General features: G+C 37.8%; 1 protein-coding gene across 1 annotated transcript; it reads left to right on the top strand.

The window, feature by feature from the left end:
* Positions 1–10,002: 10,002 nt before the first annotated feature.
* On the top strand, positions 10,003–23,055 carry LOC134536641 (lazarillo protein-like). The gene is made up of 5 exons (XM_063376444.1): positions 10,003–10,102; positions 10,743–10,867; positions 14,632–14,732; positions 19,466–19,558; positions 22,913–23,055. Exons 1-5 carry the CDS (start codon positions 10,007–10,009, stop codon positions 23,038–23,040), a joined length of 543 nt encoding a protein of 180 aa, XP_063232514.1. The 5' UTR covers positions 10,003–10,006; the 3' UTR covers positions 23,041–23,055.
* The last annotated feature ends 1,738 nt before the right edge of the window (positions 23,056–24,793 follow it).

Genomic DNA, 24,793 nt, shown 5'->3' with positions numbered 1-24,793 from the left:
AGTTGAGATGCAATCCTCAAAGGCAAACATGCCAACTGTAGCATTCTCCACAAAATTCGTAGATTTTTGGTACCTAGTACCATTTATCTAGCGGAAAACGTCGTCTTTACCGAGCGTGTGTCCAAGGTGGAGGATGGTGTCTCCACCTTGCCATGGGGCCACTTCCGCTTGGGTTCGACTCCTGCCCCAGTCGCCCTACCACTATAACAACTAACTCAGGTACTTTATTTCCTGCTCGCTCGATGGGTTGTCAAGCTGTCGATGCTGGACTCATTTCCTGCCGAAACAAGGAGCGGGTTGCTGTGGCAACTTTCCTCTGCACCTGTGGAGACTACCACGGCTGGTTCCCCACTTATGCTACGCCTCCCGGACCTGGTCTATGCTTTAATAACGTACTTAATGTCACATTTACTCTCTCCTCAGCCTTTTGTGGACGCGACCGACCTCTGGTGACGGAACGACGCACGTATTTGCTATCGCCTGTACTCGGCTGTGATAGTGCTGAAGATTTTTGTTTATTTATTTTGTATCTATTCATTTACATAAACATGTTTTTTTTTTTTTTTTGTTTTCGAACCGGAAAAAAGATGATTACCCGTGTGCTTATTTACGAACCTAGCACACTTCCTCATCTCTTTCCTTAAGCTTCCTATTTTTCTGCAATACAGTTGTGCACTACAGATTGTCAATACTTGCATGTGCACAATAAAATACTTCACTAGCAGTACAAAATAAAAGTTTCCATTTTACAAATATTAAATTTTAGTACTCAAAGAAAATAAAATGGTATCAGTAGTATTTATAATAGTTCCTCCGGCGCCTGGCTTCTGGCTGTGGAGCCGAGAGCCGGTCCACCAGCTTGGATTTGTGACGTCACGGCGGCAAAAATTCCTCAAAATTCCTCAAAAATGACTCAAAATGACTCAAAAATTCCCGTTTTAAGAAAAAAAATTCCCGTTTTCGAGGGAAAAATTCCCGTTTCGAGGAAAAATTTCCCGTTTTATTCCTTAAAAATACCAGCAGCTAGAAATGTCCATATGTAGGCTTAAGCATCCATGTCTACAGCCTCAGATAAGCCTCTGACGTCATCATGGATGATGACGTCACCTTTGCAATTTCCGTTACGCCCGCCATCTTTATCCGGGGACTGGCTTCTGGCTGTGGATTGGGATTGTCGGTCAGCCATATTGGATTGTGTCGTCACGGCGGCCATCTTGGATGGTTGTGACCTTGACCTTTGACCTTGACCTTTACCCCGGTGGCCATTTTGGATCCGCCATCTTGAATCCGCCATTTTGGATGACGGCATTGTGTTTTCTCGAACATTCCGGCGATGTGTTTTCCGCAATATTGGATGATGACATCACCGTTGCAATTTCCGTTATGCCCGCCATATTTAAATTTATTATCCGATTTTAATGAAAAAATTTTAAAATTTATAAAAAAATCCAATTAATAAAATTTTAATGAAAAACATTAAAAAAAAACATACATTTACGACACGGATTTCGGAGTCCTCGGTTCGAACCCGATGAGGACAAAAAAATAAATATGACGACCGATCCTTCCCTCACAGTGGACGCAGGCAGACTGACTCCCACCACTTTTACCAATGCATATATATCTTCACCTAGTATGTCGTCACGTCCGCCATCTTGTCTTCGATGCTGGAAGCCATCATCATTGTATCGTCGGCGAGAGTGCGTTGATGACATATTAGTTTTATTCTTATCCGCCAGAGTGCAGTAATCATTTATTGCTGTGACACCCGCCATCTTGAAATTTGGGCGCCATCTTGGAAATCCGTAATTATTTAGCTAGAAATTCGGGAAAAGTTCCAATATTCAATAAATAAATCACTCATTATTTACATATTGATTCGATCGATTCCCGTCCTCGGTTCGATACCCGATCGATGCAATAATGTTTAATTTTATGTAAAAAATAATAATTTCAATAACCATGTTCAACATTCGTAAAGAGACTCTAAATCCTCTACTACCATCATCCTATCAGACATCAAGACCACCATATTGGAAATTCGTAATTTTAATGCTAGAGATTCGGGAAAAAGTTCAAAATTCATTAAATAAATTTGTAATCAATATAATGATTGATGGATCGACTAAGGTCCTTGGTTCGATCCCTGGCCGATAAAAAAAAGAACTTTAATTTAAAAAATACTAAAAAAGTGTTAGGATTGAGAAAATAAAAACACAGCAAGTTCTTTTAAAAAAATTGTATTACATGAATTCAATACACTACTACAAGTACAAAAAAACACTGACAAATACCTAAAGCCTTTTTGGATTCCTCGATTCAAACAGTCTTCTTAATGGACGAAGTAAGTCTTTTACATGACTTTAAATGTCTATCCGTTCTGTTCATCACCGCAGCCAGAGACGGACGGAAGTTCATATCACTTATATAGTCTCATTAGATGGTACAACACATGAGTCAAATCAATAACCATGTTCATTATACTTCTCGGAGCATTTTTTATAATGTCGATGTAAGCTATCGAGACGTGAAATTAATTTATTGCACTTATTGCACTGAAATTTTATTCTTTGAACATTATTAGAACAACCGCTTCTTTCATGTCTGCGAGCATTTGAGGTGATAGTAAATGATGCACCACAGTATTTGCACTGATGCGAAGTACGCTCTTCATTAATTGAAGTACCTATTCAATGCTGATGAAACTTCAACTGATGGTGGAACAGCACATATCGAAGTCTCCTCCAGTGTTGTCATCGGCGTTGCCAACGGGATCTGCACCTTCTCAGTCGTAGCTGTCGTAAAGGTTCCCGTATACGATGGTACAACTTCCGAATTCGACGTTAAAGTCGGTAAAGATGCCATCGAAATCTCAAGAGAAGGCAATTACACGACTTATGCACCAGAAGAAACAAACTAGGCGATCCATACACCATCGACGACAGTAACAAACAGAGCGTCCTGATGTCTAGGACTCGTTTATATACATGCACCGGTTGGAATAATACGCTAGTCAAATCAAGAACAATTTACTGAAATACGAGAGTCAAAACAACATTAAAAATAGAAGAACCATCAACAAAAAGGAAGCACATTTGGAAGCACCATCATCAAAAAGGAAGCACATTTGGAAGCACCATCATCAAAAAGGAAGCACATTTGGAAGCACCATCAAAGAAAAGGCAGCACCATCAACGAAAAGGCAGCACATTTGGAAGCACCGACAACGAAAAGGCATCACATTTGGTAGCACCGACAACGAAAAGGCAGCACCGCCATCGAAAAGGCAGCACATTTGAAAGCACGGACAACGAAAAGGCAGCACATTTGGAAGCACCGACAACGAAAAGGCAGCACATTTGGTAGCACCGACATCGAAAAGGCAGCACATTTGGAAGCACCGACAACGAAAAGGCAGCACATTTGGAAGCACTGACAACGAAAAGGCAGCACATTTGGAAGCACCGACAACGAAAAGGCAGCTCATTTGGAAGCACCGACAACGAAAAGGTAGCACATTTGGAAGCACCGACAACGAAAAGGCAGCACATTTCGTAGCACCAACAACGAAAATGCAGCACCATCAACGAAAAGGCAGCACATTTGGAAGCACCATCAAAGAAAAGGCAGCACCATCAACGAAAAGGCAGCACATTTGGAAGCACCGACAACGAAAAGGCAGCACATTTGGAAGCACCGACAACGAAAAGGCAGCACCGTCAACGAAAAGGCAGCACATTTGGTAGCACCGACAACGAAAAGGCATCACATTTGGAAGCACCGACTACGAAAAGGCAGCACATTTGGAAGCACCATCATCGAAAAGGCAGCACATTTGGAAGCACCGACAACGAAAAGGCAGCACATTTGGAAGCACCGACAATGAAAACACAGCACATTTGGAAGCACCGACAACGAAAAGGCAGCACATTTGGAAGCACCGACAACGAAAAGGCAGCACATTTGGAAGCACCGACAACGAAAAGGCAGCACATTTGGAAGCACCGACAACGAAAAGGCAGCACATTTGGAAGCACCGACAACGAAAAGGCAGCACATATTGGAAGCAATGGCAACGAAAAGGCAGCACATTAAGAAGCACCGACAAGGAAATGCAGCACATTTGGAAGCACTGACAACGAAAAGGCAGCACTTTTGGAAGCACCGATAACGAAAAGGCAGCACATATTGGAAGCACCATCAAATAAAAGGAAGCACATTTGGAAGCTCCATCAAAAAAAAATGAAGCACATTTGGAAGCACAAGTTACAAGAACTAAGTCTTAGTTAGAAATCAGAATACAAGACATAAAAACATTAAATTTTTATAATTGAAATTATTTATTTTATTTCTTTACATTATACAAATGCAAGTAAAACATGCCATTATTGTATGTAGCCAGCTTTCCTCAGTTCTTTGAGTATGAAGGATATTTCTTTGATGCACGAATAGTTTCCTGCACAAAGCGAACCATGTAGAAGTCTTAGCCGGTCAACCAATATGTTCGGATCTTTCCATGATGTGTAATCAATCTCTTCTACCACCATCTTCCTTGTACGTTTATAATAAGTATTATGATCTCTGGTGTCTTCCGTTTTAACACCAGCCTCAGGATAACTTTCATTATCGAGACAGTGATCATCACAAGCTTAATCAGATTTATTTAATATATCACGACGTTTCCATCGTTTCGGTCTCAGGACACCGACACATTCTTCGATCTTGGCAGCTTTAGGTGCTTCATCACAGTCTATGTCTTTGTCAACAGCCTTAGAGTCACTGTAACAATCACCGTAGAAGGCATCGTCTTCACCCAGATTACCGTAAGAATTCGATGTTGATGATGTCGAAGTGTCTTCCTCGTCTTCATGCTTCCTTTTTAGGAGTCCATCATTTTTACAAAGTAGGAAAGATCTACTTGAATTCGGCTGGATTATAGTCTCACTTTTTACGTTAAGGATTCTTCCATTGTCTTCATTCTTCCATAAATCATCAACCTTATTCAATTTAAGTCCTTTGTCGAGATCGGAAGAGCCAGGAACATTATTATCGTAATGCAGATCACTCTTCCGTAGTCTAGTAGATTCATCGTTGTCCTCTAGCTTGTACGCAGGCTTGAAGTTACAAGTTCTGCCATGTCTTTTTAAACTCTCTCTCCGTGTAAACGACTTGCTACATCGAACACAACTTATCATATTACGTAGTGGATTTTTAACACAGTCATACTTCTCGTGTTGTCTTCCATTCTTTCTCAAGATAAATTCTTTGCTGCAAAAATTACACTTGTGTTCTTTCGATACAGCGACCGATCCCAAATCGGGATTCATATTAGTTACTGAGACTAATGTCAGATACCAATTTTGCGTTTTTTTTAAATTAGATCCATTACTTAAATAGAAATTTTTTCATATTTCATCAGCGAGAATTAATATATCTCATGCAAAGGTACTTGATGCATGTAATTCTGCTTTTCAACAACAAATGTCGCCACATGTTGCTTGCAGGTAAATAATATTTAGCTCTTTTATGCGGGATGCGGGATGCTCACTAACGTTCGCAAAAGAAGGATGGCTTCGCTAGACACCAAGGAGAAGGAATTTCGTTTTGTACGTTAAAGCTTCACAGAAGTCTCATGATATATTATTTGACCGAGCAATGAATTTTTTTTGTTTCCACCTGATAGAATCCTTCATGCACAGATCAACTTCTCATCTGTAACCAGAAGCACTCGGAGAACACCATCAAATGTCTAGTCAGGAATAATCAGAAGCACTAAGAGAAAACCATAAAAAAAATATTGTCAGGAATAATCAGGAGCACATGGAGAAAACCACCATAATATTGACAAGAATAATCAGGAGCACACGGAGAAAACCAACATAATATTGACAAGTATAATCGGGAGCACACGGAGAAAACCACCACAAGTTTTCTTTGATATCATAAAATTACAGAAAAAAATTTTAATAAAAAATTCAAAATAAATACAAAAAATATATATATAATCAAATTCTGGCTTGCACTAGAACTCTAACTTTGCACGTCAATGATAAGTTCACAAGCTAGATGGCGGGCATAACGGAAATTGCAACGGTGACGTCATAATCATATTGAAGGTCAAGGTCATGGTCAAAGTTAAAGGTCAAGGTAAAGGTCATCCAAGATGGCCACCGTGACGTCAGAATCCAAGATGGCGGACCAGCACCAAGCACCACAGCCTGAAGCCTGGCTTTTTTATTTTTTATGAAAACGGGGATTTATGTTTAAATTTTGTTTTCATTCTAAAGTTATCCACTAGTATTTCATAAACAGATAAAGCGCACATGGATTTTTACTTAAAAAAAATTTCATTGAAAATTTAATTTCGTTATATATTTACTTACTAGTGCTTAATTTAAATTTTAATAATTAAGCTGCTCAATCTAAGAAATAATCATAAACAAATATCAATATGGAACGAAAATGTAAACAATTACAATAGATTTTAAGGAAATTTTGTGAACTTTAATAAAAGTAAAACTACATGTTTTATTTTGTCAGTTATGCATATAATCTGAAAGCGAATTAAGAATTTTAAACCTAATGAAATTTAATTGTTTCTGTAATTTTAGTTCTCATATATCCTTACTAATATTATAAATGCGAAAGTAACTCTGTCTGTCTGTCTGTCTGTCTGTCTGTCTGTTTGTTACCTTTTCCCGGCTGAACGGCTGAACGGATCGTAATGAAATTTGGCAAGGAGATAGATTATATCCTGGGGATGGACATAGGCTATCTTTCATCTAAAAAAAATAAATTTTAAACGGGTTAAAAAAATATATCTTGATTTTATGTAACGTGTGTCATAGATATACAAACTGTTAGTGTCATTCCTCTATGTCTGCCGAGCAATAGCTTTCAAGCCATTACGTTACGTTTTGCTATTGTAAGGAACTAAGTAGAGAGTAAGAAAAAAAAAATATCTTGACAGTTTGTAGTGTCGCCATATTTGTTTCAATTTTCAATACCGTTTTTGTATATTACAATTTAAATTATTTTTTTACAGTACCTACTTATAACTTATTTGCAAGGAGTTTGGTTTAGTGTTTATAATTTATCTGCTGAGCGTCAAGATATTATATTTATCAATTATGTAATATATTGTTGAAAAATTGAATTTTACTATTTCAGGTAGGTCGATTTTTTTTATTAATTAGAATAGTTACGTGTAATTGCCATCTTCCTTTATTTCATATTAAACATTATGTTTGGTTGAGTGTGAGATAATTTTATTTATGTATGTTTTAATTTCATTTATTTTCTTTTATATATATATATATTTATATATATATAATTATATATTCTTACCTACCTACTTATATTAAATTTCAGGTGGATGTTAACATTGTCACATTGAATAACTTTTTTTGACAAATTAGTTGTTATTTATACTTTTTGTTTCATTTTGGACTATATTTTTTTTTTACTTAATTCAAAGATTTGTGGTGTGTACAGGGAGTGATATCTCTATTAATTTCTATACTCCTTTGGATAAGCGGAATATGGCACCACAGTTTTACATATCAACAAATCCTACAAATGTTTTAAACATTATGACAAATAAAAAATAGTTTCACAAACATCCTTAGTTTTTTTTGGAGTGTATAGTTTGAAGTTTAATATTATGTGTGTACGTAAATTCTTATACATAGAGTTATTTATTAATTTATTTAGAAAATTATTCATAGGTAGGTAATAAGTTTTCCTTTATATCTCTTTCGATTTGGAGTGTTTCCGAGCCATTCGGGGTCCTCAACATCACCCCCCCCCCCCCCCCCAGGTTGTTAAAGCCCCAAAATTTCGAAAGTTTAAAATTTTTAAAAAATCTTTCTCTTCCGATTTAAAGCGTTTTCGAGCCATTCAGGGTCCTCGAACCTCCCGCCCCCCTCTGGGAAAAAGCCCCAAAATTTCGATAATTTTAGAAATTACAAATATATATTCTTTCGAGATGGAGTGTTCCGAAACATTCCAGGTCTTGAACCTCTCCCCCCCCCCCCCTCCCTTTTCACAAAAGTGAAAGCCACAAAATTTCCAAAAATTGGAGAAAATTGTATTAAAATTAAGTCATTACGAACTAAAGTGTCCGGGGCATAGTGGAACATTTACCCAAAGTCGACTTCGCACCCAATTTTGTGGGAGGGGGGGGGGGGGGGGGGGGGTTCAAAACTCCAAAATTACGAAAAATTTCAAAAATTTCTTAAATTTAAGTATACTTTTTTTACTATTTGGAGTGTTTCCGAGCCATTGTGGGTCCTCAAACTACCCTCCCCCCACAAGGAGTCAAAGACCCAATAATAAAAAAATTTCCCAAACTTTTGAAAACCTATTCACTTTCGGTTTGGAGTGTTTACGAGCCATTCGGGGTCTTCAACCTACCCCCCCCCCCCCTTCTCAGGGGTCAAAGCCCCAAAATTTAGAAAATTTCAAAAATCATTATCTTTCGATTTTTAGTTAGTGTTTCCCTGCCATTCAGGGTCCTCAAAATAAGCCCTCCCCCTCTGGGGACAAAGCCCCAAAATCTCAAAAATTTCAGGATTTTCAAATATCATTTCTTTCGAGATGGAGTGTTCCGAACCATTCGAGGTCCTGAACCTCCACCACCCCCCCCCCTTTTCTCAAAAGTGAAAGCCACAAAATTTCGAAAAATTGGAGGAAATTGTATTAAAATTAAGTCATTACGAACTAAAGTGTCCGGGGGATGGCGGAACGTTTACCCAAAGACGTGTTCTCCAACAAATTTGTGGTAAGGGGATTGGGGGAATGCAAAACCCCAAAATTTCGAAAAATTTCTTAAATTTAAGAATACTTTTTTTACTATTCGGAATGTTTCCGAGCCATTCGGGCTCCTCAAACTACCCTCCCCCTATAGGGAGTCAAAGACCCAATAATTAAAAAAATTTCCAAAATTTCCAAAAACCTATTCTTTTTCGATTTGTAGTGTTTACGAGCCATTCAGGGTCCTCAACATCACCCCCCCCCCCCCCCTCAGGGGTCAAAACCCCAAAATTTAAAGAATTTCAAATATCATTATTTCGATTTTTATTGTTTCCCAGCCATTCAGGGTCCTCAAAATAACCCCTCCCCCTCTGGAGACAAAGCCCCAAAATTTCGACAATTTCAGGAATTTCAAATATCATTTCTTTCGAGATGGAGTGTTCCAAACCATTCGAGGTCCTGAACATCCACTTTTCGCAAAAGTGAAAGCCCCAAAATTTCGAAATATAATATTATATATGATTGGATTTTGGTATGTATGACGTCGATAAACTCTTACACCGTTTGGCCGATCGCCATGAAAGTTGGCACATCGAAGTTTTTTTATCATCCATTTTTTTTGTAACTCGCCGCTAGATGGCGCTGTAGCGCATCAACTTCTAAACCTTTCAACCGATCGCCATGGGTAAACAGAAAATCATAGGTCACAGATACACAAACAGTAATTATGTGTCATTTCTTAATGTCCAACACACTGGACATATCGCTATCCATTTTGCTGTAACTCGCGGACAATATATCACCCGGTGTTCAGCCCGGGCAAAGCCGGGTACTGCAGCTAGTTTATCATATTATAGAATCCAGCGAGGAAATTATCTTTCCTATATTTTATACTTCGACAGAGTCTGATATGAATAAACAGGCTGCAGTCGGTAAATGACAAATGCAAATAACTGGTTATTTCACCCAAGGGACTGACAGTGTCATTATAGTGACCACAGTACACAACACTGACTTTAAAAAAGAGTCGAAACCTATATTCAAAGCCACGTCGAGCAGGATAACTGTAAAATATAAGCATCACTGCAAGCTGTTCCTTAGGTTTCAGTATAACTCAATACGGCAGGACTGTGCGACTGTGCAAGCAGTGGAGCCGGCGTGACCGCGAGCCAGGGCATCGCCGCGACCTCCCGACCTCGCGACCCGGCAGCACTACATAAGCGGGCCGCTCCGCTCGGCCTCACTCCGCGCCATGCTGCTGCCGCTGCTGCTGGGGCTGCTGCTGACGTCACAGGCCAGGGCTGCCTGCAGCGACCCTGCGGCCAAGGCCTCCCTGGACGAGGACAGGGTGAGCTCCCGTCTCCCAGTGCCACTGGCTTATTCATACATTCTCGTCTCCAGTTTATCTTTGGACTAAGTTACTTAATCGAAATCATGTATTTTTGTGAAACAAAAAAATATTTGGAATTTCTAGTTGTTAACATTAATATTAATCAGTGTCAAAATAAATATTTTAGTTAAAAAAATAATAATATTTCTGTTACGAAAATGTTATAGACACATAATAAATTTGTGTAATTTTATAAAACTAGTAATTCAATTACACTTTCACATTCAACTATTTGGGTACAAAGGGACTTCTAAGATTGACAGTTTCTCCGAACTTGGAAAATAAAAAATTAAAAAAAAAAATTATAATTCACAATAATAATCATCCGTAAATCTATACTAATGATAAAACTGTTTGAGATAAATGTCTGTACATCGGATGAAATTATGAAGGAAAAAAAACTATTGGAAATGGCTATTTACGACGTATTTTACACAAAATTCAGCGGGGATCTCTCGTACTGATGAAAGTTTCGTAGCTGAAACTGGTAGACTGGCAACAGCGCGCGGTGGCAGACAGTTGATCAGGGCGCGCCAGTCTGCCAGGCGGACCAAACAGGAACAGAAGGCGGTGAGGGAGGACCTGGCGTGTGCTGCAGCTGCTGGGCACGTGGCACAACCTGCGGCAGACGGGGGTCGAGGCGGCGGCCAGGTGCCTGCGCACCGAGTACAGCCGCGCGGCGGCCGATCACCTCGCGGGGCTCGTCGCCTGGTACAACACCACGTGAGTCGACCACCAGCCACCAGGGGAATGTGTCGTTTTGCCTAAAGGCGTTTTGCCTAATTTTAGACAAAACGCCGTTTAGGCAAAACGCCGTTTAGGCAAAACGCCGTTAGGCAAAACGCCGTTAGGCAAATCGCCGTTAGGCAAATCTCCGTTGGCCAAATAGGAGTTAGGCAAAACGTCGTTAGGCAAATCGCCGTTAGGCAAACCGCTGATAGGCAAAATGCCATTAGGTTAGGTAAGGTTAGCTTAGGTTAGCTTAGGTTAGCTTAGGTTAGGTTAGCTTAGGTTAGGTTAGGTTAGGTTAGGTTAGGTTAGCTTAGGTTAGGTTAGCTTAGGTTAGGTTAGGTTAGCTTAGGCTAGGTTAGGTTAGGTTAGGCAAAACGCTGTTAGGCAAATCGCCATTAGCAAAATGGCGTTAGGCAATTCGCCGTTAGGTAAAACGAAGTTTTGTCATCATAGTAACATTTTAGGCAAAACGCCGTTAGGCAAATCGCCGTTAGGCAAAGCGCTGTTAGGCAAATCGGAGTTAGGCAAAACGCCGTTAGGCAAATCGCCGTCAGGCAGAACTCCGTTAGGGAAAACGCCGTTAGGCAAATCGCCGTTAGGCAAATCGCCGTAAGGCAAAACGCCGTTAGGCAGAACGCCTTTAGGCGAAATGACTTTAGGCAAATCGCCATAAAGAAATCATGTTTAGGCAAACCGCTGTTAGGCAAATTGCCTGTTACTCAGCCACCGTCCTGCCGGCCATCTTGGCTGGCTTAGTAACCTCGATTACATATGCACATGTGTAAAAAAAAATGGTTGTCTGTAAAGTCGGTTTACGGACGATAGTTTAACGTGACAACGTCATAACAAAACATTGATGAAATGATTGCATACTTTTATGAATAAAATTGAATCATTTTTATTGAATTATCACTATTTTGTATGGATACAAAGAAGGAGTGAAGTGAAATCTACAATTTAATTGATAAATTTACTTTTCTTTGCACTCATTAATTCAAATATGTTTATTACTTTAACGAACAGATTATTTTAACTATAACTTATATACATGTTTGCTATTGAACTTCTTCCAATCTGTGTTATTCTGTTAAGGATAGTACGATGATAGGAAAAGTAGGTAACGAATGGGAGTGTTTCAAGTTTAATGTTCCTCGAAAAAGTCAAATCGATGGTTGTTCCAATCGAGTGGAAGAGAGATAGATGCGGCGCAAGCGTACAATGAGCGTAACGGGACACAGCATAACGGGACAATGTGCGTAAAGAGACACTTTTTTCGTGCGTGCAGCCTGCGTTCATCATTTATTAGACGTTGTCACCTCAAAATTATGTAATTTTAAAAAATGTAACAATGCAATGGAATTCATAACCGTCAGTAGATGCCGGCAAGAGTAATTTAATAAACAACCACTTTAAAAAAATATATATCTAGTTTTTAAACATATATTTTGTCATGAACTTTGGAGGTACTCAGTTCTTAACCGACAAGAACAATATTTGTAACCATACCTCCGTGGGGACCACCAGCTTACTGACCCCCCCACCATTACAAACCACCTACCCTCCTACTCTTTATGTACTATTCGCTTTCGCTAAGTACCCCCCCCCCCCCCTCCACCCGTGTATTATTTGGCTACGCACCCCTGTACTAAATTTTTAATTTCTATTTTCAGCTCCCTCTACTTTATTATCAGTTAAACTCTCACTTATGGGCCTATATTTTTCTTCAATTATTAGTAGGTATATTTGGTAGGTCCTGGAGCACCAGGTTCAGGGTCGCGATCCAGGGATCTGCAGTGGCCATCTTTGATTACGTCACTTCTCGCGGCCATCTTGGATTATATCACTTCCGGTGGCTATACTGAATTACGTCACTTCTGGTGGTCATTTTTAATTATAACGTCACATCCGCCATTGCGTTTTCTATAACTTTCTGCCTTTTTCAATGAAACACCCCACTCCTGCATGTTGCACTTTTCTTTATGATGAAATCATCATCGAATGCCCCATTCCTGTGTGTTGCACGTTTATTTATGTCCGCCATCTTGAAATTGTGTGTATTATCCAAAATAATTGAGAAAAAATTTAAAAATTTACATACTTAAATTTCAATTAAAACACACCCCGTCATCTGCTGTAGGCAACCAACTTGTTTTGGTTAAGTATTGACCGACATCTTGATTTCATGTGATGAATATCACCATTGATCATCAGTGTAAGTAAGGTCGAGGTTCTATCCTCTACCAGTGTTGTTATAAACTTTATAGACCAAAAAATCCACAAATGTTTCTAAAAAACCACAAAAAATTCACCAAATCCTCAAACATTTTGTTTATGATGGTAACTGTTACCACAATTTTTTTCTTAAAGTCATTCATTTTAATTTACATGCTTAGTCTGAGAAATATGTTATCATAAATGAAATTAATTATCTCAGCATTGTGATTTCAATGGTTAAAGTAAAGTAATAGGTAATACTTAATAAATTGTGTTACATCAAATTTTAATTTATTTACTCCATCTTACACCATTCAGGATAAAAAATGTTCAGAGTCCTAACTCACGAGTAAGACTCTCTTCTAAGCAGAAACGTGTTTGCGTGTTTGTGTTTAAAAGCTGCTCGGAATCAGATATTTTAGTGTTTGCGTATATATTTTATTTATTTTCTAAGCATGATCGTGTTTGCATTTTCTTGTTTAAAAAGCTACATGGAAGAATATATTTTAAATGTTTGCATATATATATATATATATATATATATATATATATATATATATATACTTTTTACTCTTCTCCAAGTCAGTGTTTGCATATTTTTTGTGTTTAAAAACTGCATGGAAGCAGATATTTTATTGTTTGTGTAAATATTTTACGTGTCGTTTTTCTCCGAGTCCAATTTAAGTATGATTACCTTATAAATAAAGGTTATATATAAATAATAATCAGTATTCTGTTAAAATCTTATTTATTGAAATAAAGCAAGACTTTTCACAGTTCACTTCACAACAACAAATCTAGGGTTAAGAAAAAAATATTCACACCAATAGAAACTATATATAAAAAAACAGAAACTATGCACAAAAATAGTAACCACGCACAAAAACAGAAACTATGCACAAAAACGGTAACTATTTACAACAAATGGAAACTCAATACAGCATATATATATTTATTCGACGTCACCAATATATCCGTGGCGGACCAAGTGCATATCCTGCGTTTGGCATCCACCCACAGTTTTGGCCAGCTTATTTGTGCTCACACTGCAAAGCGCATGCTGCCTCGAACGCATGGTTCTAACTGCGACCCGTCTCATGCGGTGGTCCTGCAGAGCATCCAGGTAGTCGCTGAACCCAATGTGGTTTTTTACCACACAGCGCTGGATACCTTGTCAAATATTACATCATTTATGACCGCCTGGGGATATATCGTTACACCATTAGGAAATATAAGTCGCAATCAATTATTTAATACACCTTGTCATGTGGTGCAATAGTGAGTCTTTGTTGTTGCATCAATAAGAACATGTATTTTTTTTTCTTCATAAATTCTCGAAATAACTCCCAAACCATTACAAAATCGTTTCATAATTTTTCTTTTTCTGTAGGTCATCACCGGTGGATTCACATGTCCTCCCCCCCCCCCCCCCTCCCGTGTGTGTGCCTGAGAGCCTCGCAGCCACTTGTGCCACAGTTGGTTTAGTTGGAAGCCTGTGCCATTTGCTCGTGCAAAATGTCTGAAATAATTGTTTGTTGCAGATCGGCAGCTTATTCATCGCTCAGACTGCACATGCACAAAGCTGTGGCAGGCTCCGCGGACGGCCAGTACGAGGTACACAGGGAGGATCACCAAGCGTCCTGTAAGTCACCGAGCATGTCGTGCTAAATTCCAGTTTAAAACTATATATTAACTTCAAAAAAAATGTCTAACACAACTGGGTTCTATCTGTAATCATCCCTACGTCGTCTTTCTTAGGTGCCAAGCTAAACATTTTTGTAATAATATGCAATAATTTAAACCAGTGTACTCAGTTTATCAAGACATGACAGTAATATAGGAATGGAGGTGACAGCTGAGGTTGAATGTTGTGTAGCCGTGGAGGCGGTCCGCAATCTTGGTTTGTGACATCAAAAACCACTTAATAATCCTCAAAATTATTAAAAAATTCGATTTTCAAGGGAAAATTTCCCATCAAAAATTTAAAAAATGCAATAATTTTAAACTCTTCAAAGCATTTTTGTCTTTAGAATAATTAAATGTCTTAAAAGCTGCTTAAAACTTCTTGAAAATTAAAATAAAGCTATGAGCCTATATCGTAAACTTTGACCTTGAAGATGTCTGAAATGTGTCTCGAGTGAAATATGACGCCTCGATTACAATTCACATTTAAAATAAAAACCAAAACAAATGTAAACATTTTATATAAACTAGAAATAATATAATATAAACTCGCATATGTTTTCAAGTTCCGAGTCCTAAGTTCGATTCCTGGTGTATGCAATAATTGCAAAGCCTTCCTCCACGGAGGCTACCAGCAGACCGACCCCATCACTAATATCAAGTGATTTATTACTTCCATAGTATGACATCATGTAGGCAATCTTGGATCTGGCATTATGTTTTCATCTGCTAGAGATCACTGCTGTCTCATATAAGTATGATGTTTACCCGCTGGAGGGCAGTAATATTTATTGCCTGACTATCGTGGCATCCGCCTTCTTGTCGGCAATCTTGACCGCAATATTGAAAAATTGGAAAAATTTCTAAACGTTTTCTAAAAATTTCTTTCAATAAAGTTTAGATTCATTCGATCGATTTCAATTGTTGGCTCAAACTTTGATCGATGCAAAAAGTTTATATTAGGTTTAATTAAATATCACTTCAATTTACCATAAAAGTGACAGGTTCAAGAAATAAAATACCACAAGTTATTTTACAAACAAAAATTAAGTACATAAATTCTACACTACTACAGAAATACTTGCGAAATTTAAAAAAAATAATGAATATTTATTTCTGCATTGGCTTGAAATGACTAATTCTCAGAACGAATCGGTTTACTGAAGACAAGGTCAGAAGTATATAGTAGCCGGACCGAGCCCAAGCTTCAAGCTGAGGATTAAGGATTGTCGACGCCATATTTTATTGTGACGTCATGGCGGCCATCTTGGATTACCTTGACCTTGACCTTGCCTTCAATATTTGCCAAATTTTGACAAAAAGACTCAAAATTTGCCAAAATCCGCCAAAATTTCCAGTTTTTAGGAAACAATTCCACCAAGAATCCCAACAAATTTTAAAAATAAAATATTTCTATTTCGAAATTAGAATTCCACTTTTGAGGATAATATTTTCCGTTTTATTCCTCAAAAAATTCACAAATTTGGAATTTGACTAAAACTTCAATGACTTTTGCCATAGAAAGAACCAAAATTCCGCAAAAAAGGTCTCTAATAAGCCTCTGGTGGCCATCTTGGATGATGTTGACCGTAAAATTGAAATTCCTTTATTTTTATCATAAATCCAAAAAAAAAAAATATCAAAAAATATCAAAAAAGGTTAACTTACTTAAAATGTTTAGTTACTTAATCGATTTCGGTCCTCGGTTCGATTACCAGCAAGAGTAAAAATGTAATTTATGTATAAAAATATATAAAAAAGTAATAATTCCAATTTTTAAAATATTAATAAATATTGCTTAAATCACACAGGCCATCTTGAATTATGACGTAACTGTTGCAATTATCGTTACGGCCGCCATCTTGAAAAACCGTAATATTTATGCTAGGAATTCGGAAAAAATTTAAAATTCAAAAATTATTTAATTAATAAAAATTTAATAAAAAACTCCGCTATCTTGAATTAAGACATCAACTTTGCACATTTAGTTAAAGTCGCCATCCTAGATTCTATAAACGTTGTACGTTTTGTTACGCCTGCCATCTTGGTTGTGTATGATGTCATCGTTGCACATTTCGATACGCCCAACATCTTGGATTCTAGAACGTTGCAATTTTCTTCTTACGGATGCGATTATGAAAATTCTTTTTAATAACAGAAAATTGGGAAGAAATTTTAAATTACTAAAATATTAATAAATAATAATTTAAATAAAAAACGTTCCGAAATACTGGATTATATTATCAGGGCTGCCAAATTGAAAATCTGTAATTATTATACAAAAAATTCGGGAAAATTTTAAAATTTATAAAAGGTTAATTAATAGAATTTTGATATAATTTCTAATAAAACATGCACTTACATCATGAAGTTTTCAGTTCGAACCTGGTGAGGACAAAATAAAAATGACGACATATCCTTCCTCCATGGAAGACGCTGACAGACTGACCTCCCATCACTAATGCCAAGGTATGTATATTTCACCGGCTAGTGTGACATCACGTCCGCCATCTTGTTTACGTCTACCAGACGACATGGCTCTAACTATTAAATAATCATATTATTTCAAATATTCACTCAAATATAAACACATATCTTCAACACTAGCTTAATAATTACTACATTTCCTTCCACATAGAAAAATGCCATTGTGAAAGCTATCTTCAGAAAAAAAAATATATATATATATGTTAACTAACTATGGACTTAATTTTTATGTAGTTTCTTAAATGTTTTCGAGCAATATATATATATATATATATATATATATATATATATATATATATATATATGCACATCCCTTCTCCAACCTTTCCAGGGAAACATGCCCAGTGCATTGACCGACCATCAACTACGGCTGAAGCCAAGGACATCCGCCGGTCTTCAAAAGTACTGTCTCTGCCCTCTCGTGGCGGATTTTCGAGTTATTTCCCCTAGGTGTTTGAACGCCCGTTAAAAACCTGCCCCTTGGTGCCTCACGCCACAAGCAGTTCCCCCGTAATTCATTTCCAAGCCACCAGAGCGCTGCACTAGTCCCCTCCATAATTTCCATGCTTTCGAAGTCGCCTCGTGTGAGAGATGCACGAATCGATCGATCTCTTCTTGTTTCGGACACTCCTCAGTAGGTCGCGCTGCGATCGGCCACTAACGCCAACTTCGAGATATCGAAGTCTGTATTTCTGGAGCACCCCCTCGGAAATCTTCGGAACCTTTCGGCCTGAAAGCCGAAGTTTCCCACCTTTCTTTCGAAAACAATCGCCTGTTTTAATCACGAGTCGCTGCCGCCCCGTGGGGACTCCGCACCGCTGGTAGACCGACCTCCTCGGATCCCCGGCGAGCAGCCAGCAAGACTTCAGTCGGTCCACGTACATGAATGTAGTCGGCTAGTCAAGGGATGTTGTCCCTAAACTTTATTCTTAACCAGTAATTGGTCAGTCTGCGTGCCTAGTAGAGATAGTTATACTTTGCTAAATTACTAATTATTTTTAATTTACGGTAACTTCCGCGGCAACCGGACGTATTCGGCGCTGGTCCTCGCCTCGCATCCTGGCGGGCAGTCTTGCTGAGCACAAGAGCCACTCCCTGTTTGGTGAGTTTTTGCCAATCTTTTATTCCCCGGCCATCGCCGTTTTTGGTGGGCATTTTTTTTGCCAATTTACTGACTGTCTGTAAACCAGTTCTGACCATGTCGGATTTGGGCTTGTTCACAGACAGGGTTCAAGAGCCTGGAGCGGGCATGACGACCGCAGCCTCGCTCCTTTCCTCGGGGACCCAGGACGGCTAGGGCGCCCTGGTAGCCCGCAACACATCACCTTCGGCCAGCTAGTTTCAACTCTCCAGTCCTCCAAATTCTCAGTGGTGTCTACAGCGTGACAATTTGATAACTCCATTAAAGAGACTGGAATATTCGAATCTATTTCTTACAGGACTTTAATAACTCTAAGCACAAAAAAGTAATATTATGGGATTGTTCATTTTAACCTTTTATTGTTTCTGATTCGTTTTATCTATGCCAAACGAAACCTAATAGTAATATTCTTATTAAGGCCTGCCCATACATTAAATAATATAATTTTAATATATTTGTCAATCCGTTCATTAAATAATATAATTTTAATATATTTGTCAACCCATACATTAAATGTTATAATCTTAATATATTTGTCAATACATATATGTAAATTAAGTTACCTTTTTAACCTGTTGTTTGAAATAATGTTTTGTGGGTTTATGTTTACTTAATTAATAGTAAAATAAATATAGAGGAACTAATATATAGACGAAATCGCATTTGTTATTCTTTTATATTTGAAACTACAAGATCCAACAGTCTCCCAAAGTTATGTTAAGGGGACATTTCCGTTACACCAGTGAAGAGACAAGAGAGTATGTAGCAGCTTTTTATATAACACATAACAAAAAGATCCTAACTGGCTGTTTTTGTTCTTAACATTACCAACTATTCTGCAAACGTAATACATAGAAAATTCTCTAGGTTTTTCATGTCGATCCTGATACACAATGAATTAAAAATACGTTATAACTCATACAGTATGTAAGAGCAATTTCCTTCTTCATTTGGAAGCAAGTGTGAAACATAACACAAATATTTGTGTTTTTATTATGGCTTTATCCTTTCAAACAGCATTATGCGTTCCCAGCTTGTATCAATGTTATTATTGGTTTTTATAGATAACGGCAAGCTGCACATAATAGATACCGACTACGACAACTACGCCGTGGTGTGGATGTGTGGCACGAATCCCAGGAGTGAGAACACTAAAGGTAAAAACATCAAAATAGTCACCTGTCATTCCTGCCATGTGCCTAGCAGTATATGAATATTTTCGAAGTCGTTACCTTACTATGGGTGGAAATTATTTTCGGATCTCGTAAAAATAAATAAGTATTTCGGTAGATTTTTAGGTTCATATCTACATATTTATTTTGATAACAGCGTGTCTTCTAAAAGTGTGTATATATGGCTGATTCTCAAAAATTTTTCTTTTTAAATTATTTTGAAATTGCGCTAGTTGTGTAAAATGTAATAGTGGTCCAAAACATGATTTGAGATCAAAAAAGGGTGACGGGGTTAAAAATTAAATTCCGAATTGAAAGAATTATCGCTCAGCGAAGGAATGATTTTTATTGGGATTTAAAAAAATTATGGATTGATTTTTTTTATTGTAAAATATAAACATATTTTCCGATTGTAAAATAACAATTTAATTTTAACATACCAAATGTATTTATTTAACACAGCTATAAATACTTATAATAAGTATTAGTAACCTAAATGACAAAATTTCCGTACTACTCTTATTTTTAAATTCTGCTTACGCTCTAAAGATATCACGGACAAATAAAATATTTATTTTATATTTAAGCTTCAAATATACAGTACAAAATTAACATAAGTGGCACTTGTATCAAGAAAATCTGACATTTCAATCGTATTTAGGACTATGCATATTTTTTAAACTTTGTTGTTACTTATTATTTTCCTCCACATATAGTAACAACTTTTTTTAACAACTTGGGAAATCTAATTTTTTGAAGGACGTCATGCCAGGCATAGAGGTGATTAATGTCCTTTGTTGCGGGCTACCTATAGCATTTTGATACCTTTTTCATGTACCTTATAAATGTTCCATCATCGCATACTAAAAGGATTTCATCTGAGTAAACCTCGTTATCCCATCATAAAAGAATATGACCACAAACTTTATACTTGAAAATTCATTTTTCTGGAGATTTATTTTAGAAAATGTTCTTCGTGTGATCTATCAGGATTTTTTTTTTACGTCACTTAGCTATTGAAGGTATGTCGAAATTTAATGGTAAAAATTTGGACATTTTTATTTATTTATCACTAGCTAATGCTCAGCATGCGTTGTAATGCCTCGTTCAATTTTCTATTGTAATTGGTTTTAAGTAGACACACATATTTCTAACTCTCTATTTCTCTTTCATATGTAATTCAATTAAATAATGTCATGCATACGCACTCATATAAAGAAAACACACAAACTGCCACTAAACTACATAAAAAAATTAATTTGTTGAAACAATTCACGCGCCACCTATTGTAAAATGATTGTATCAACTCAGAAACCTTCGCGGTCATGCGTATAAAAACTCACCCAAAATTTCATCTCAAACGGATGAATGATATAGGAACGCATATGGGCTAAACAAAAAAAAATTCATTTCTATGTACTGTTACGAACGCAAAAGACCAAACCACGGTGCCAGGTTCATAGCTGGCCAGCGACCCTGCATGGCCACTGGTGTCACGTACCTTCCACTGACGTAAGGCATGCCACGCGTGCCTGGCCGCATTACAAGGGTCGTCGCTACCCCCTCTCCCGCCAATCCCCGCAACACGTTCTTCCTCGGCGCTGTTATCTATCGCTGAATGGCCTCGTGAATTCCGCGGGCCGCCGTGTGGAGTGGCCTGAATGGGTGCCGCTTTTATCGATGTTTTGGACGTAGGGTCGGCCCGGGATGACGCGACTCGTCACAGACACTCTCTTCGGTTCGAGAAGGGCATCCCAGGTACTCAAGCAGTGACGCCGGCCTCCGCGGGGGTCCCGCGACGAGTTTCGCGAAAGTTCCGAACATGTTCCGAGAGTTCCGCGAGTGAAGGGAAGTGTGACATCGGCGAAGAGTGCGAGAGACCCCCTCGCGAGTGGTGCGACGTGGAGTGACGGTATCGAGAGTGCGACTGAGTGGCGCGAGGCTGTGTGTGTGGAAAAGCTGAATGAAGCGATTTTCTGGTGTGCTGTGAAACCTGTGAAAAATATCTGCATGTGTGAATTAAATTGAAAAGGATCGTAAATCAACACCTAAAATGTGCCACCCATAATTGCCAGTTTGATCAGCTGATATAAAATTTCCTCAGGAATGTGGTATACATTGATGACAACCGCTTTCACCTACTAGACCTAGAGAAAGAAAAATATACTAAGCACCAGCAGATACAAATATTTCTGAGCCTAGCTTACTGGCTCCAAAATTTCATCCAAAATTACTTCACCATTGCCATGCCAGATCGACTTGTTGACACCGCACCAGTAACATTAGTGTATTCCATCTGCCCAGGATGTGTTTGACTGGCTAAAAATGTTCTTCACTCAGTGTCACATGCTCTTGCAGGTCCACATTGAACATATACTGCATGTGCAGATGAACACATTCACAAAGTGATCAGGTGGTTGTTACACCAGTAGGACGATCTCAGTGACATCATGCACACATAGGTTAACAGCAGAACATTTTATAAACTAAGTATGGTCCAACCAACCCTTCATTGTGAAGCTTCTAATTCTGTAAACAGGCGTATTAATCATAAAATATCCAAAGTTGGCCTATGCCGTTTATTTTTTCCCAGGTCACGTGCCAGTGTAGTAAGTCCAGGTTGAAGAAAGGGGTCTCTGCTTCAAATGGTTAGAGAACACATGGAAGTCAATAAAAAAAGTTAAAACCTAGTAATACACTATTGAAAATATTGACATAAGTTAACACAAAAAATGTAAAGGACTCCCGCAGGAAAGCGATCCTCTCTCACCACAGCGTTTTTCAGACTGGCCGTTATGGGGCCATCATTTTCGACCCATAAGCGATACGTGATATCAACAGAAAACATTATTCGAATTTCCATAGTTTTTCTCTAAAAATCTTTAAAACGACTTAAGAATAAATGTGAGCAATGGAATCCTCTCTTTGTTTATTGTCACTTTAGCAAGAAACATTTTTTAACAGACTGCCGGTAATGCCAGATCATTTTGACTTACACACAGACTTGGTTTGATGTTAATTAACACATGTAGTCCTATAGAATCAATTAAAAACCTCACTGGAATAAATATTCAAACAAAAACTATCTCTTTAAAAAAAAGTTTTGTAAGAAAATGCATGCATCAAATTTTCGTTTAAGTATTTTGACATTTGTATGATCATATTGGAAGAAAATATTTGGAGTTAAGTTCAGAATACAGGTATCAGTATGTACCATAACAAGGTAATGGGATGGATGCCAATAAGTTCAGCTCAGACTGTAGCATAACTTCAAGGGCGACAGTAATTTAACTAACCAGAATAATTACCGCTTACTGTAAGTGATGGTGCATGTTGCAGAATGGTACTTCCTGAACACACGTCAACAGCATCCCAGCGCCGAGGTGCTGGAGCAAGCAAACAGGGTGCTGCCCGCTGGTGACTACAGCACTACCGACCAGACAGACTGCCCGGCATATGAGCACTAGTTTCCTCACTCTCAGTCTGTTTGAACACTCACTGACCATTTTACGAGCACTAGCCTTCCCACTCCCAGTCTGTTTGAACACTCACTGACAACTACACATTTGGAGTTCCATCTTATAACTTGTTTATAGATATGTCGAATCAGAGCTAATAACTTCTAAATAACCACTCGTTGTCAATAACTTTAATTGAACATATAACAATATTATGATATTTATTGGTATGTTTATTTGTTTCCGTACAACTGTTAGCAATAAGGAAATGTGTATGATTTATGACTTTAATAATGAACCATAGATTCTAAGCATCTTAAAAAAATTTAATTTATTTTTCCCCTGGAAATACCCAATGCACATCTTTCATTTTAATAATGCAGAAAATAACTAAAACAGAATATTCATAAGACATTGACAGAGAAGTTATTATTTAATGCAATATGTAAGCCAGCAATAGCCATGTTAAATAGAATACTGCTGCATTTTGTCTTACATTGTAGTAATAAATCTAATGGATCATTTTACTACTTAAAACTGAGAATTTATATGTCATCCTCACAGTACTGTTGGCAGGTCAGTGATTTTGTCGCTGTGACTTCATAGTCTATGAACACAGAAGTGACCATTAGATTATTTTCATTGCAATAGGTATCTATAATGTTATAAGTAGATAGTAAACGAGAGGTATGGGAGAAGAGGTAGATCGTGGATCAAGTGGCCATATTAAATCCGCCATCTATGATTTGTAAAGTCCGCCATCTTAGATTTTATGCTGACATATTATTTTGAACATTGACCTTGACCTTTGACTTTGACCTATGACCGTGATCCTTGAACTTTTACCTTGGCCCCGGCGGCCATATTGAATCCTATCTATTTGTTTTTCTACAACCTTATGCAATCTTGAATCCACCATCTTAGATTTGTGATGTCATCCATTAATCCATAAAAATTAGCAGCCATTTTGGATGTGACTTCGTCCATTAAACCATTAATTCATTTGGACCTTGAGCTTTGACCTTTGTAAATTGACCTGGAACCCGGCGACCATTGTTGTTTTTCTATAACCTTACACAATTTTTAATCCTCCATCTTGGATTTGTGAACATGACCATTGATAATTGCTATATCTGCTATCTTGGATGTGTTTGACATTGTTGTTCCACTTTTCTTTATGGCCAGCATCTTAGATTATTTCCCCAAATTTCACTTTTTGAAATTTTTTTTTACTTTTCAACTTTGATATTGGTTTCAGCCACCATCTTGTTTTGGTCTTCTGTCAGTCTGCTGTCGGCGGCCATTTTGTTTTTATCTTTTGGTGGCAGCCATCAGGTTTTGGTCTGCCGTTGGTGGCCATCTTAGTTCCAATGCTTCCTTTTTCTTAGTAATTTTCAATGAGAGAGACACATCCGCAAATAAAATAAACAAAATTTGGCTAAAAGGAATTATTTCTTCCTGACATTTTTTCTGATAATAATTCTTTAGAAGTGCATTGCGATATTTCAAATAGTATATCAAAAGTCTACCATTTTAAGCAGGGGCGCAACAACTAAATTTCCAAAGGGGGGGCAATATACATTTTTATAAAGGATCATCGATCCCCCTATTGAAGCGGGGGGTCCGGGGGTCCTCCCCCGGGGAAATTTGTATTTCAAGGTGGAAAATGGTGCTGTTTAAGCAGTTTTATTATCAAAAAAATTGATTAAACAGCACTTTCTTTGCCCCCGTTTGCCCCCACTTCAAGGTTTCAGAAGGGGGG

Source organism: Bacillus rossius, chromosome 11 (assembly GCF_032445375.1).
Source record: "Bacillus rossius redtenbacheri isolate Brsri chromosome 11, Brsri_v3, whole genome shotgun sequence".
NCBI lineage: Eukaryota > Metazoa > Arthropoda > Insecta > Phasmatodea > Bacillidae > Bacillus > Bacillus rossius.
The sequence above is the reverse complement of the archived record's forward strand: the minus strand, read 5'-3'. Positions and strand labels throughout refer to the sequence as shown.